Genomic DNA, 16,291 nt, shown 5'->3' with positions numbered 1-16,291 from the left:
GACTGGGGCCCTGTATGGTGTTCCACAGAGTAGAGGCCTTTATTAAAAGCAGGGCCCTCTGCAAAGGGAGCCAGAGAACAGAAGCTCTCTGAATTGGGGAAAACCAGAGATTTATGTAGAGAAGGCGAGGGGTGGGACAAAAGCAGTAACAAATGGGATGTGGGCTCAGGGACGGATCGTGAGGGAAAGGATCAATGAGCAACAAGGGATTAACATAGAACCAGAGAGGCCTCTGGGGGTGATATTTACTCACCCTAAAGTCAGTGGCTCAGGGGTTAGCCCTCCAGGGGAGTGCAGCAAGTCTTTCTTTTCCTGGCTCTTTGGCCCCCACAGTTGGTATTGAATTGGACCAAAGGTCTACTTAGCCTGTTAATTGATCTCTGTTAAAAGCCATTTGTCCAGAGAAGAGAAGAGTGTAACATGCATAGCAACAGTTCTCTGGAATACTCTTCTAGTCTTCAGCAATTCCTTCAGCTAAGGGACTTCCTGATGTCCAGCTGGATTCTGTGTAATAGCCTTCATGGATTTGCATTTCACAGTGTAACCAGTATTCTGAGACCAGCTGTTTGTGGAGTTCTTAGACATAGCAAGGGGATTCTGAGTTTATCTATGTGTTGTATGAACATGTTGATCAATCTGCCTGCCCAGTTTAATTTGTTCATTTATCCCTTTTTTTTTGTATTCTCATTCATCTCTCCTAGGATTTTCTCTTTAATGATCTGTTTTTTACAAGTGGAAACATCTTACCACTTAGTTGCTTCTACTCCTGAAGTTGCTTTGTGCTTTCAACGAACATTTTATCCTCTCTGTAATTTTTACTGTTTTAAGTGTATCCTCTGGGGAAGGAAAACTGCAGAATTGGAACTTCAGCCAGTATTCAAGATATTATTGTACCATAACAGTGTTCTATGTCTTGTTCTGTATTTTATTTATGAATAATTTCTCAAATACAGTTGCATTTTGTGTGCTTCTGATTTGTTGATGTGTGAAGAAGGGTAAGCTCCAGGTAGTATTTTACATCAGACTCAGAGATATCTGCCAAGACCCCAGTGAGTGGCAGGAGTGCTACAGAACTCAGAAGTGTTTTGTGGTAACCATATTTGCTGTGTCCTCTTTACGCAGAGGTGAAATAAGGCCCTCTCAGAGCCCTCTTGTGCAGAATTTTTACCCCTGCTTATGCTCCTTGCCTTCCTTTACAAAAGCCAAATTAGCTCTGAATTTTCAAATTCTTTATGTTTATGCATATGCCTGCTACTTTTCTTCATTGATGCCTTTGTCTAATTTTACCTGTGCAATCATAGAAGGATTTTGTGGGGGGACTTTATCAAAGGCCTTTCAAAATATTGTCCAGACAGACAATATTCATATCCCTTCCACAATTAAGTGACTCTATCAGTGGGCAAGGGAAGGCCACCAGGTTGGTCAAGCAGAACTTGGAGAAGCTGTACTGGATGTCTTGAATCATTTCTCTGTGCTCTGTATGCCTTTGCAGAGCTTTTGGGAGGATGATATTCCATGGAGCTTTTGTTCCATGATATTCCCAGGTACGGAGGTGTGGCTGGCAGGTCAGTAACTCCTGAAGTCCTCCTTCCCATCCTTTTGAAAAATGGGTGCAATGTTTCCCTTTTTACCTGGGCCTTCATCCCACTGCCATGAGTTTACAAGTGTCATGGAGAGTGGCTTGGCAGCTACATCAGCCAATTCCTCAGGGCTCTGAGGTGCATCTTGTCAGGTCCCATGGACTTGGACTCAGGTTTCTCAGGTGGTCACAAACCTAACCTTTTCTTATAGTGTGAGCTACTTTGCCTTCCCAGTTCCTGTTTTGTGGTCCATCTACTGGAGAGGTTGCCATTGAAGGCTGAGGCAAAATAGTTGTTGAGTACATCAACCTTCTTCTTGTCTGAACCACTTTGCCAGTCTTGTTCATCGAAGAAGTACACTTGCTTTGACCTTCCTTTTCTGGCTAACATACCTTCAAAAGATCTTCTTGTTATTCTTGGTGTCCCTTGCCAGGTTCAACTTCAGCTGCACCTTGGCCTTACTGACCCTATCCCTTCACAACCAGGCAATGTCTCCATACTCTTGCCAGGATACCAACCCATACTAATACTGCCTCTTCATTATCTTCTTGCCTTTTAGTTTCACCTGCTGGTCTCAGCTCATCCATGCTGGTCTCTTGCTTTCCAGTCCTGAGGATCAAGAGCTCTTGTGATGTAGAAAATTTTCTAAAAGATCTTCTCCCCTGTCCCTGAGGGCAGTTTCCCAGCAGGTGCTATTGACCAACTCCTTGAACAGCAGGCAGTTTGCTTTCCTAAAATTCATTCTTCATTACTCTTCACTTGACCCATGTCTCTCAGGACTACAGACTCCTGGACTGTATGATCACTGCAACCCAGGCTGCCTTCTGTCTTGCCATCACTGATGGGCTCATTTGTGTTGATGACCATCAGGTCCAGTATGTCATCTCATCTGGTAGAGCCATTTATTACCTGGCTTGACAAGCTATCCTCAGTACTCTCCAACAGCCTCCTCGATTGCCTACAGCTCACCCTGTTACTTTTCCAGCAGATGCTGGAGTGGTTGAGGTCCCACAGCAGGATGAGTCTGTGAGTGCAATGCCTCCTGTAATTGGAGCAAAAAGGCTTCAGTTGATCAGTCAGCCAGGAGTAGATGCCAGCCACAAAGGTTTACATTGTGCCTTGGTCTCCGATTCTTACCCATAGGCTTTCAAAATGCTTATGGCTGTTCTTTAGAGACAGCCCTTCACATTCAATCCACTTATTGGGGAGAGTAACCCCTCCACCCCTCCTTCCTCACCTATGCATTCTTGACAGCTTGTAGCTGTTGATAGTTGAAGTCCAGTCATGAGATTCATTCCACCAAGTTTCACCAGCAACTAGGTTGCAGCTTCCCAGAAGCACAGTGGCTTCCAGCTCCTCTTCTTTATTGCCCATCCTGCATGCATTGGTATAGAGAAACAGCTGGACTCTTGGCTGTATGATCTTCTTAGATTAATGCCCCTTAATTTCTTGGCAATATTTTACATGAATTTCCCTGTTGGCTCCTATTATCTCAGGAGCCACCAGCTCATCATCTCTGTAAGACTTCCAGTGTACCCTGAAGCTGAATGTGAAACTGGGGCATGAGGGGGGCAAGGGGCGGGAAGCACTTCCTTCTAACGAGAAAGAGCAGCCAACCAAAACATGTGTGGTGCAATTGATGCACTGGAGGGAAGGGATGCCATCTAAAGAGATGAGAACAGGCTGGAGAAGTGAACTTGTGAAGTTCATCAAGGCCAAGTGTAAGGTTCTGCATATGTGTTGGGTCATTGCCATCACAGACACAGGCTGAGTGAAGAATAGCTCAAGAGCAGCCCTGAGGAGGTACAAGTATCAATGGACGAAAAATTGAATTTGAGCTAACAATGTGCACTGAACTGCATCAAAAGAAGTGTGGCCAGCAGGTCAAGGGAGGTGATTTGCCCCCTCAAGCCCACGCAGAGTGCTGCATTCTGTTCTGGGGACCTAACATCAGAATAATGTGAAGCTACTGGAGTGAGTCCAGAGGAGGCCATATGTTCTGGTGTTTTAAGGGCTGAAGCCCCTCTGCACTGGAGCCAGTCTGGGAGAGCTGGGGGTGTTCACCTGGAGAAGAGAAGGCTCCAGGGAGAGCTCATAGCCCCTTCCAATGTCTAAAGGGGCTCCAAAGAGAGGGAGAGGGACTGGGAACAGGCAATAGTGGTAGGGCAAGGGTGAATGGCTTCATACTGACATAGGGCAGCATTAGATGGGATACTGGAAAGAAATTCTTCCATCTGAGGGTGGTGAGGCACTCAGTCATTAAATCATGGAATATTGTGAGCTGGAATGGACCCCACAAAAACCATCAAATCAACTCCTGGCCATGCACAGACATCCCAAAATCCCACCCTGTGCCTGAGAGTCTTGTCCAAACTCTCATTGAGCTTCAAAAGCCTTGGGGCTGTGATCATTCCCTGGGGAGCCTGTTCAATGCCCCAGCACCCTCTGGGGAAGAACATAATATCCAACCAGCTGTGGCTGCCCCACAGGTGTGTGGAAGTGTTCAAGGCCAGGCTGGATGGGGCTTGGAGCCAACCCGGTCTAATGGAAGGTGTCCTTGTCCATGGGAGGGGTGAAACAAGATGAGATTTATGGTCCTTTCCATCCATTCTGTGATTCTGTGTATTTTACAACATCTACCATACATATATGTATCCACTATTTGTACTTGGATTCAACTCATGAATTTTTTCTTTTGAACGAAGTTCATAACTAGGTTCATAAAGCAGTTGGGTAGTTTCACTTTTTAAAAAGTTAAATATCTTTAGGATGTTCAAACACCTTTATATGATGTAAGTAACAGCTTAATTTTTTTTAAAGATGTTTGTATCAGGTGTAGGGACATATTTTTTAATCTAGAATTAAAATACTGTTGTAAAAATAGCCATTCTCCTATAATTCTGTAGTGTGTATGGTTCCATCCTGCATGCTGTGTAATGGCTTCCAGTGTTTGTGTTTTCGTCTTCAGCTGTTTGACAAAACTTTTGACTACTGGAGAGAGGGGATAAGTGGAGAAGATATGGATGGGAGTAATTATTTTACTGGTGAGGTGCACAAGGCTTCTGCTTGGGTAGAACACCACCCTTCCACAAGACTGTTGAACCAGACCTGGTGAAGTGAATAAGGTCTGTTCATTGATAGTAGCAGGGGTAACTCTGATGGTGTAGTGAAGGAAAGTCTCCTGTCCTGTTGTTCATGAAGTGTCAGTTCATATCTTTACCAGTGTTACTTTTCACCAGGTCAAGCCAGGTCTGAAGGTCAGTATCTGTCAGGTGCCATCATTCTGCTTATTTTAGCAGTCCTGCTGGAGATGCATGCTCCTGGCTCTGAGAGGGGTCAATGTCATGCTGTGGCTTCCTCTGCCTGCTACCTACCTATAAGTAGGGACAGAACAAAAGGGCATGGCTTCAGACTGAGAGACAGTAGGTCTGGATGTGATATTAGGAACAAATTCTTCCCTTTGAGGGGGTGAAGACCTGGAGCAGGTTACCCAGAGCAGTTGTGGCTGCCCCATCCTGGAAGTGTTCAAGGCCAAGTTGGACAGGGCTGGAGCATGACAGGGTTGGAATGAGATGGGCTTTAAGGTCCCTTCCAACCCAAACAATGCTGTGGTTCTGTGGTCACTGAAACATTTCCCTGGAGCAAACGTGGCTCTTTCTGGGGGAAAAAAGAGCTCTTGACAGTTACCCTACTTGGAGAGTTACTTGGTGTTCCTTGAAGCGTGGACACATTTCACCAGGTGGATTGAGTGCTGCTGGGAACTTTTTAAAATGTCAGAGATCCCCAAAAGCAGTTGTGCCTTTGTAAAACCTCTGTCACGTTTTTGCATGAAGGCAATAAACCAGGCAAAAATTATAAGAGAAAATAAAAATTAAAATGGCTTGCCTATGTTGTCAGTGTCCTTGAGGGGGCAAAAGTTACTTACCACTGTCAAGAATTCTCTATGATTCAAGCTGTACATCAAACACTTCTATTCATTCCCATCCCTGGAAGCAGATTCTTGCTGCCTGGCTTCTGCAGGGGGGAGCAAGCAGGAGGCTGTGTGAGCACATACTGCTGTTCATGATCAGAGTGAAGCAGCATTTGCCTTTTGAGTCCTGCACAGGCAGAAGGCTCCCAAGTCTGATTGGCTGTGACACAGGCACAGTGGCTTGTTTTACAACACATGTGTAACATAGCACTTGTGACCTTCTGACTATTGCTAAATAACTGGCTTTTAAATAGAAGCCATGTTTTGTCTGTGCCTCCAGCAAGCTGCTGAGTGTGAAGACACTGCACATATGTTGCAGAACAGAATTCACAGTGACAGATAGGACTGATGATAAGAAAAATTGGTTACAGTTAAATGAAAACAAATTCTAAGATCTACACCATGAAATGCAGAGAGAAAACACAAGCTGAATGTATTACAAAATAAAGATGTCAGCTTAAAGATGCGCATCATGCTGAACCATGTAAACCATTGGTAAACCACTGTATGAGCCAGAGGCAAACCATTGTGTGTAGGGCACACCAATACCCAATAATGGAGGATTTTCATAAAGGATTTTCATAATTCTGGCCAATTCAGGCAAATCAGAAATTCAGGAAGATGGTACAAGTGATGAGGATTTTGGGAACCAAGCCTCAGGATCCAGGCTGGGCAGCAAGGTTTGTATTAATCTAGAACACTGGTTTTCTGCTTTTTTTTTTTTTTTTTCTCTTTGCAAACATAATAGTTTTTTTCCATGTTTGGAGTTGCAGATTGAATACAGAGCTTTTAAAAGCCTATATGTAGTAGGAATTATCTTCAAAGTTATTTCTGTGGTCCCTTAAAGCAGCTTATGGACCATAGGTGCAAACTACATAACTATAGATTAGAAGTGTGAAGAAAGGAAAGAAGAAAAATTGTCTGCGATTACTTAAGAGAAAAAAATAAAAAAACTGTTCCGTCTGTCCCATGTGGTGTGAGACTAGAACAGCGAGCTTAAGCAGCAACAAGGAAGGATTATAGCCCATAACAGATCAGTTTTTGACTAACATAATGTTACATGCTGAGAAAAGCTGCAGAAAGTCACTATGTTAGATGAAAAGACTGATAAAATTACTTGGTGGGCAGAAGGAAGAGTATCTTGATCATATCTGCAAGTTGGATATAACAGCTCAAGTAATGATATTTAAAGCACTCGGACATGCTTTGCCCATAATGAATACTGCTGAAGAAATACTGGTTTATTCCTGAAAGGTGACCACATTTCCATAGTGGATTATTTTATTTTACTACTTTTTGTGGGAATACATCATAAGGAATATGCTTGACCACATCAGATATAAAACCTTGGGGGTATTCAGGCCACTTTGGTGATTGCATGTACTTTGCTTTGTGGGCTATACTCTAAAGTAAAAGATATCAGCTGTGTAGCTGCCAGATGAAGAAGTACTGTTTACACCTTGGGTGAATTACTATCTCTTAGCTGCCAGAGTTGCCTTCTTGTTTTTCCCTTGTCTGTCCATGACATGTTTTTTACTGTGCCGTGCATTTACAGAACTTGGTACCAGCTGCACATTTTGGGGCTGTTCCAGGTCAATGGTCAGCAGCATTTGCAGGGTACTGCAAGAGCCATATAGTGGTGAGCTGGGCTTGATAAAAGGTGTCTGGTGACTAAATACCTGGCTGTAACCAGGACATGATCAGGATGGGTTTGCACCCGTGTATAAGTATAATGTACTTTTGTTTTTCCAGCTACAAGAAGAAAGATGCAGATTTGTCTGTGGCTCAGGGTCGTATCAAAGATCTGGAAGTTCTCTTCCATAGAAGCGAGGCAGAACTCAATACTGTCCTGAATGAGAAACGCAGTCTGGAAGCAGAGGTGGCTGATCTGCGTGCCCAGCTTGCTAAGGTATGGTAGGGAATGCTCTCTTGCTTCAGCACAGGACACACTGTGTAGCATGAATTCCCTTTTTTCTTTGCAGCTATAGTCTGAACATCAGTGATGCACCTTGCTTACTGCTGAATCTTTGGCTGCCCCTCTTGTATACAAAACTAAATAGTAAGAAATCTATGTAAAACAACCAAAGCAACACAGTGTTTAGACATTTTGGTTGTTGGAAGCTCTTGTTTTGAAATTTCTGATGTTTCTATATCTTGAGTCATTAAATGTTGTCCTTTGTAAGGTCCTGTATAATTTTACACTTGTGCTGGAGTACCCAGTGTGACCATGTTAGCAAGAAAAAGAAAGTGCAACATACTGTGCTTGAGGAATTAATAATCCTCAGTTCCTGTATAAGAATGTATTGAACTAATCTTGCATTTTAAATAGCTGGTATGCAAACATACAGGCTTGGTTTAAATATCAATTAACACACACACTCACAGACACACTGGTTCTTTTTTTTTTTTCTTGGGCTTTTGTTTATTTATTATATTTATTTCTGGTGGTGGTGTGGGTTGGTTTTCTTTAAATCAGTGGTTTGACATTAGTTTTGTTATTATGATTAACTGCTCAAAAGACATCAGATGAAGACTGTAAAAGGTTTATGGATGGAAAATAGGAATCCAGGCAAAATTATCTTTAAAATTCTTTACTAGGCTGAAGATGGTCATGCTGTGGCAAAGAAGCAGTTGGAGAAGGAGACACTCATGCGTGTGGACCTGGAAAATCGGTGCCAGAGTTTGCAAGAGGATCTGGATTTCAGGAAGAATGTATTTGAGGAGGTATTATCAATCTAGTAATCTTGCCATTGTCCAAAGTTATTGTGGCTTTTAATCAAATTGACTATGAGCAACTAAGTAGTACAGGTAGAGAAAATTGGTATTATCCTTCCTATAAATGGGTTGAATAATAAAACAGGTGAAGGTTTTACACCTTTTTACATGGTAAATCAGTGGTGGAGCCAGCTGACTGCTGTGGGGAAGGGAAAATCTTTTTCGCTCTCTCTGTACCTGGTTGCATGGCCCTGCTCTTTACTTATATCAGCTTTGGTTGCTGGACCTGATTATAACCTGTTTTTATTGACTAGAATAGTATGCAGCTGCCTTGCTTATTGCAGACGTAGTTTCCTGCCTGTTAAGTGAATAGTACCAGTGAAGACCAAAATTTTTGTCACAGTGGGAATTGGGAGAGGAAAGCATGACTTTCTCTCTGTACCCAATGCAAAGTGCTATGTCTGTTTATTCCATCTCTGGTGGTTCTGCAAGCTCATTCAATGAGTGGCTGCTGATCAGTTGCCACATGCTTCTGCTGTTCATCTCACCTACCCTAGGTGTGATGCTTGGCTCACTGTTCACCTAACCATTTCAGCCAGATTAACTAGAAACATGCTAAAGTTTTCTTGGTTGAGTTTAATTTTTGACTGCTTATTGGCTGAGTTGATTTACCACAGAATCCAGATAAGTGCTCAGACTGGTTTAAAGGATGGGACAAGGTTGTATGGCTAAGGACAGGGGACAGGGCTGGGATAGGGCAAAGAAACCAACCAGGAAGATCAGCCTGAGATGTACTGACCATTGTCTCACTTCCGTGCCCTGGAGTGCTTGGATTGGTACACTGACTGCAGTGACAGATCCTTGTTTGGTTGTAGGATCTTAAAATAACTTTTCTTCTTGGGAAGAATGTGTTGCTATTGACTGAAGGTGAAACTAAATGAGACAGCAGAAGCTAATCCTAAAGCTTGCTGTGCTCAAGGGTTTGTTCTTTAGCCATCCCTGAAGCTTTTTGATTCTTGGATGCATCAGTTCAACACATGAAGCAATAAATTGATTTCCTTTACATTAGTGAATTTATTTGGTTTACTGAAGGGGCCAAATCTCCATTAGAATTGAGTCATCGTGATTGGGAGTGTGGCAAGTGAGGCCTGCTTATTCTAGTGGTGTTGAACTGCTGAATCAGCTCAGCCCTTCCCCTGATCCTTTGTCGTCCCCCACGACATTCCTTTAGCTTCTGAGCTGTCATTGCCTACAGTTACTGAGAGACTGCTGCTTGCTAGTTTTCTTGGTGTAAAAATTAACCACATAAAGAAAAGCTTATTCCATATCACTTCAGAGCACATTGCTGCTAGTAAAAGGACATGTTTCTGGGCATCTATTTTAGATGCAGAGCATTTCTGCAAAACAACTAGTAAAGTTGCTTTGAGTATGTGTTAGCCTTATATGACTCCAGCCTAGCAAACCTGAGCCTTGCTTCACTTGCTGTTGTTCCTCTTGGCCCTGTTGTAACTTCAGGCCTCATCTCAGTACTCAGAACCACTCCTTGGTTGTTTGTCCTGCCCTGAAGGAAGAAATTGTTTTTCTCATACCACACATTCAGACCTGGCCAGGTCTCTGCATGAATAAGTGCATGAGTAAGCCTTACCTTACTAGTTTGCAACCAGTGTTCTTAAGCACAGAAAACTCACACATTTCTAAAAATGCAAATTTCTTAGTGCAAACTCTGATCATAAAAAATTATATCTTCAGGATTGCTTGGATTGCTGCTTTATTAATGCTGTAATCAAAACCTAATAAGAAGGGGTCATCAGGTATATAGAACGTAGATGAGACCCACATGTGCTCAAGAGGGAAATTTGAAGATGCAGTTTTTCTCTATAATTTTTTTCCATATATATAATGTTCACAAGTGGTGTTCATTTTCATCTGATTCCTTGTAGACTGCTATTGTAACGTCAGAATGTATATTGAGAAGGACAGGGTTTGTAGTAAAGCAGTGAAACAGCCCCTTACTTAGTATATGGCTATTTTTGAAGCTGGTGTAAAGTTGGATCAGTTTTAAAAATTACATCCTGACAAATGAGAACAGTAACTTGAATCTGTTATTGCACACAGCAATTCCCAGGTTTAAATGCCTGTAGTACTGTAGCTCCATTATGCTAAATGGTTAGTACTGCAGTAGTTAATTGTTGTCTGAATGTAACTGCTTGTACTGTTTACCTTAGTGTGGGAATTTGTCCCTCTTCTTTTGTGTGTATGTAGGAAATAAGGGAAACAAGAAAACGACATGAACATCGTTTGATTGAGGTGGACACTAGCCGCCAACAGGAGTATGAATCCAAAATGACTCAGGCTCTGGAGGATCTGCGAAATCAACATGATGAACAAGTCAAACTGTATAAGATGGAGCTGGAGCAGACATATCAGGCTAAGGTAACAACTGCTGTCCACAGCACTGTCGGACTGGAAGCCCAATCTGTGAGATAAAAGCCACTTCTATCAGGTCTACTGGTCTTAAGGAGACGAGTAACTATAATTTGAGGAAGTTTTGTCCCAATGCTCAAATGCTTTCCCTGGGACTTGCGTGCAGGTGCATTTCCAGGGAGGTTATAGCCAGAGGTAATAGCAAGCAATAGCTTTAGCCAAGAGAGGTCAGTGAGAAAACATGTGGAGCTGTTGTTGGTCTCTGCAGAAAACACAGTGGGAATAGTGGATGTCACACAGTAGCTGATTATACAATGTCTTTTGCTATAAGGGTTCTTTTCTTACATCAGTAGATCCAGTTTTTCTTCACAAATGGATGGGGCTGGGAAAACTTGCAATATGTGCGATACATTGTGCATAAGAAGCTGGAGGGGGGGATTGGAGAGCATGAAAGGGAGTGTGTCTCAGTATGGGCTTTTGCTTGGATACAGTGAGTTTGCAAACTAATAGACACACTGGAAGGGGCTTCTTATCCAAGGGTGGATTGTCACTTTGCTCTTACTGTGGCCGTTGCAGTGTTCTTAATCACGCCAATACACTTTTAAATATGTCTAAGCCTTGCAAATTTCAATGATCTAAGGTAGCTCTGGACTGGAAAATTACTAGATGCAGCTGTGAATCCTTTGGTGACAGGGAAACTTCAGGCAAGATATCAGACATTTCTTGACCAGCTTTGGTGATGAAAATCATGGTATTTAATTTGGAAATCGTAGAGTGGTTTGGGCTAGAAGGGACCTTTAAAAGCCATGTAGTCCAGCCCCCTGCCTTGAACAGGAACGTCTTTAAACTAAACCAGGTTGCTCAGAGCCCCATCCTGGCAATTCTGGCTGTTGAAAGCATTTGTCCATAGTTACAGCCAGTTGTTCTCTTGCGCTGGAAGAATGATGGTACTGCTAAAATTGTTCTCTCCCACCCTTCATTGAGACTCCCTTTGAATTCTTTGAGTTGATGATTTGGTTTAAGAAATACTGATCTACAAATATTTAACTATTACTTCTGGCAGCAACCATGTAGATAATCGATACTAAAACCCCAAAATTAAAATTAAAACCCCCAACACAGGTTGCAGGGTTGAAATTATTCAGAGAACTCTTGAACCTGTAAGGAGCTATTTGGATTGACTTGCCACAGTCTGAAGGAGATTCACAATAGAGGATGCTTTGTAGAAAAAAAAAATTAAAAAGGATGCAATATACAGACTTAGAGAATGAAAAAGTGACAAGCTTTGAACAAGGGAATGAACAAATTAAGCTGCTTTTTCCCTGCATAAAGGTGGTTGTAATGGATGAAGTTGGAATATGGAGGGAAAGGGGTTTAGCTGTGAACTTAATTTTGTGATTTCTGAACAAGTATTTCTGTCCCTGTTAGAGAGCCAAAGCTGGGGAGGAATATAATGTCAAAGCAAATCACTAGGTTTAGCTACTGAGCAGCTCCAGGATGAGATGGTCTTGGTTGAAAGCACACTTCTTGCGCAGGGCAGATGTGGAGTGGCTGGAGAAAGTCCAAAGGAGGCCACAAAAGTGATCCTGAGGACTGGAGCACCTCTTATGGAGAGAGCGGGGGTGTTCAGCTTGGACAATAGAACTCTCCAGGAAGATCTTATTTGAATGTGACTTTTGAATACTTAAAAACGGCTTCTAAAAAAGATCATTGTGATCTGTGATAATAAGCAATAGAAATCCTAAATATGAGTACTTGGCACAATGCCAGCATGGCTGTAAGGTCGTGAATGGTTGTCGGATTTCAAATATTTTTTAATTTTAAACTTTACAAGAAGCAATGGAGTGTGTAGTTGAAGTTACTTCAAAATCTGTAGCCTAAAGAAGGTTCTGTGTGTGCTGCTCAGAACCTAGTGAACAGCAGAGCTAGTGAAGATTGATTTTATAAACGTTGGTGTTGTGTGGCTAAAGAACATCTTCTTCCTGTAACTGTTCTTAGAATTAGATCGGTTTAGTTTTTGAGTGGATTCCATGGTGTGGCAAAATTGTTGAAATCCAGCTCTAGAGTATACAAAGAATGGTTTTTCTAGCTGTCTGCTTTCATGAAATTTACCATGCAAGAGTGCTGGTTTTGCTCTCTCTGTTTTGGTTTAAATTAACCACCAGAAATTAAGCTTGTTCACTAGGTGAATTTAACAAAAAATTAAAACCAAATTGTATATTAGTAACTATTACAGAAAGAGAATAAAACCAAACCTGTTGTTTTGCCTCTGGGACAGGATGTCATCTGGAGTGCTGTGAGTAGTTTTATTGCTTCTTGCAAAGATACTACAGAGTTGACAGAAGACAGTTTAGAGTGGGAAACAAGTCATGCATGAGAAAATTTTAAGTAAAACTTCACCTGAAAAAGAAATACGTTGAGAGAAGTGAAAGATACAGTGGATGTCTGTAAAGGGATAAATATCATGGAAGGTAAATGAGGAGTGATTGTTTGTTATTTTTTCAGTAGGAGCAGGGACAGTGAATGTCCAGTGAGAATGTCCAGATAGAGAAGAAACAGAAAGTATTGTTCTTTAATATAGAGCTAAACTCATTGCCCCAAAAATTCAAAAAGCAGAGACAAATTCCTGCCTGAGAAATCCACTGAGAGATAGTAAGCAGTGAAATACTGTCCCTGACTGAGGAGGTCCCCAAGTTGCATATAGCCAGCAGAGACATAATACCCCTGAAATATTTAATTAGTCTCTGGGCATCCAGGCAACAGTTGGACCAGGACATGAATTAGGTAGGCAGCCTTTGCTGTCACCCAGTGTGATTTGCCTTAGGACAAACAAGCAGAGCACATGGTCCATTTTTTGGAAACTAAGGTTGGTTGTATAACGGAAGGGCTAATAGAGTATTTTTTTAATAGCATGAGCAAATCCTGAAATACATTTTCCTTCAGTCCTTAGGGCATTCCTTAATGTTCTGCAATTCCTTCCTAAACTTACCAGACCATTTAAAATTAAATAGTTGCTACTTTTTTACCAAAAGGATATTTCAGGATTTCTGAACTCAGTACAAGTGAGCTGTATAAAACTTTCTTTCCAGCTGGAGAATGCCAAATTGTCCTCTGACCAAAATGACAAAGCTGCTGGTGCAGCTCGAGAAGAGCTGAAGGAGGCTCGCATGAGGATAGAAGCTCTCAGCTACCAGCTTTCTGGTCTTCAGAAACAGGTAAAGGGACTAAATTGGCTTTTATCTCAAACACGCAGCTGTCTTGTGTGAATATATTAACATTTCTGACCCTTCATATTTTCTGAATTTTGCACAGAGAAATCTTTGTTATAGTTATTTGGGAGGAAGAAGGGTTTTAACTTTTTGAGTGGACCTGCAGGGATGCCAGATGGGCTTTTTCTTGTTCCGTGTGCCTAGGCCAGTGCAGCAGAAGATCGCATTCGGGAACTGGAGGAAATGATGGCTGGCGAGCGGGAGAAGTTTAGGAAGATGCTGGATGCAAAGGAGAGGGAAATGACAGACATGAGAGACCAGATGCAGCTTCAGCTTACGGAGTACCAAGAACTGCTTGATGTTAAATTAGCACTGGACATGGAGATCAGTGCTTACCGAAAACTCCTGGAAGGAGAAGAGGAAAGGTGTGTAAAGATTCCACTTTCTTTTCTAAGGACTTTCAAGTGTTATTTTCATTTCTTGCCCTTATTTTTTTACCATTTGAACAGGAAATTCCCAGATTACCTTTCACTGAAATTATATTGACTCCACACCACAATGTTGTTGCATGGAACACTTGTTCTCAACTGAACCCTGTCCTTATTTTGGGGTTTTGTAATGGTCTTGGAGTACAGTGAAACAGATCATTCTGTGCTTGGTCTTCATATCATTTTTTTACTTAAATGCTTGTACTTCTATGGTTTTAAATCATGGGGACCGAGAATAGTGTGTTCAGTAGTAGCTGTACTGGAGGGAGGGATTAAGGGATTACTGCTGCTCTCAGTAGCACTGCTTTCCATGTCACATGGTCGTACTGCCAGACCATTCCTCAGGGATACATTCCTCCTCATGTATTCAGTCCTCTTGACATACAGAGTGAGGATACTGTCAGCCTTGGAGCACATTACAGTGTGGTTACTTGAGGATATTGTAGCTTTGTGGTTCTCTGGGTGAGTAAATTAAGATGCTTTCTTCGTTGTGTTAAGGTTGAAGCTCTCTCCAAGTCCCTCCTCCCGTGTCACAGTCTCTCGGGCTACCTCCAGCAGCAGCAGCAGCAGCACTTCACTAGTTCGCTCTTCCCGAGGCAAGAGAAAACGTATTGAAGCAGAGGAGCTCTCTGGCAGTGGAACTAGTGGGATTGGCACTGGAAGTATCAGTGGCAGCAGCAGTAGCAGTAGCTTTCAAATGTCCCAGCAAGCTTCAGCTACAGGAAGTATCAGCATAGAAGAGATAGACCTGGAGGGCAAGTATGTTCAGCTTAAGAACAACTCAGAGAAGGTGAGCATCAGCAGAACTCACAGAAAACAAGCAGGAGCTAAATTATGATACACAGCCCTTTGCAGCATGAGTAGGTGCGGCCATATGGAGAGTGGGAGCAGCATCTCAAGGTGCAGCATCCTGCAGGAATTAATGGGGGCTTTGAAAAGTTGAACATAATGGTGGGCTAACATGCTGCAGGAAGAGAATACAATCTGTGTCCCAAATGTATGCTGGGACATTGCTCACAGAAACAGCCTGCTGTCTAGCAGAACTTTGTTGTGTAAATGGTTATCTTTTCAAATTTTGCTGAATGACCCTGATTTACACTTTAGACTCTGACTGGATGTAGCCAAATACTTTCAAGATAGAATGCTAACAACCATATAAATAAATTTATATTCCCATTATTTTAATAACAAAGACCTAGATTCTGATGCCTGTTTGTTCTGTTTTGTTCACTCTTAATAACTTTCTGACTCTCTCCATTAGGATCAGTCTTTGGGTAACTGGAGACTGAAAAGACAAATTGGAGATGGAGATGAAATTGCTTATAAATTTACTCCTAAGTATGTCCTCAGAGCTGGGCAGACTGTTACAGTAAGTTGTATTTACATTATGTCAACAACAGATTCTTCTGTTTATGCTGTGGCAATTAGAAATCTTCAAGTCTGGTACAGCCTGATTTAGTTTCATGGGTCTCACTCTAGAGGAGCAGGATTTCAGTTATAAAAATGCAAAACAAAAAAATTATTTCTATATTAGTACTTCAGTATTTAAGGCCATTTTTTTGGGCACAGAGAAAGTTGAAGAAAAAGGTATTTTGGGGGATTAGTCAAGAACTATTTGTTTCCAAACACCTTTGCCCAGGTTTAGAACCCTAATCCTGCTCAACCTCTTAAAGAATTTGGAACAGTTCAGAGCATTCATCCAGACTGTAGTTAAGACTGGACAATCTCAGCATGAACTGTACCTAATGCTGTAGAACAGCTGCTTTGCAATAATTCTGCATTTTATTTTCAGTCTGCAACAGATGTTCTTTTAGAAAGAAACAAATGTACCTTTTAATCACGTGCAGCTATTTCTACTTAAGTATTAATTGTTTAGACATATAAAAGATTTAAGTTGATGCACTA

At 41.9% G+C, this 16,291-nt stretch overlaps 1 protein-coding gene and 1 long non-coding RNA gene across 2 annotated transcripts in view; both read left to right on the top strand.

The window, feature by feature from the left end:
- Window positions 1-16,291, top strand: part of LOC127060946 (uncharacterized) — a 340,458-nt gene that overhangs the window by 216,373 nt on the left and 107,794 nt on the right. The gene's annotated exons all lie outside the window — the stretch shown is intronic.
- Window positions 1-16,291, top strand: part of LMNB2 (lamin B2) — a 36,404-nt gene that overhangs the window by 11,866 nt on the left and 8,247 nt on the right. Inside the window, exons 3-9 of the mRNA XM_009096807.4 lie at window positions 7,303-7,459; window positions 8,149-8,274; window positions 10,528-10,698; window positions 13,779-13,904; window positions 14,103-14,323; window positions 14,885-15,176; window positions 15,648-15,755. Of these exons, the coding sequence (XP_009095055.1) occupies window positions 7,303-7,459; window positions 8,149-8,274; window positions 10,528-10,698; window positions 13,779-13,904; window positions 14,103-14,323; window positions 14,885-15,176; window positions 15,648-15,755 (1,201 nt within the window). The remainder of the gene's footprint in view (window positions 1-7,302; window positions 7,460-8,148; window positions 8,275-10,527; window positions 10,699-13,778; window positions 13,905-14,102; window positions 14,324-14,884; window positions 15,177-15,647; window positions 15,756-16,291) is intronic.

The sequence above is a fragment of the Serinus canaria genome, chromosome 28, assembly GCF_022539315.1.
Source record: "Serinus canaria isolate serCan28SL12 chromosome 28, serCan2020, whole genome shotgun sequence".
Classification (NCBI taxonomy): Eukaryota; Metazoa; Chordata; class Aves; order Passeriformes; family Fringillidae; genus Serinus; species Serinus canaria.
The sequence above is the reverse complement of the archived record's forward strand: the minus strand, read 5'-3'. Positions and strand labels throughout refer to the sequence as shown.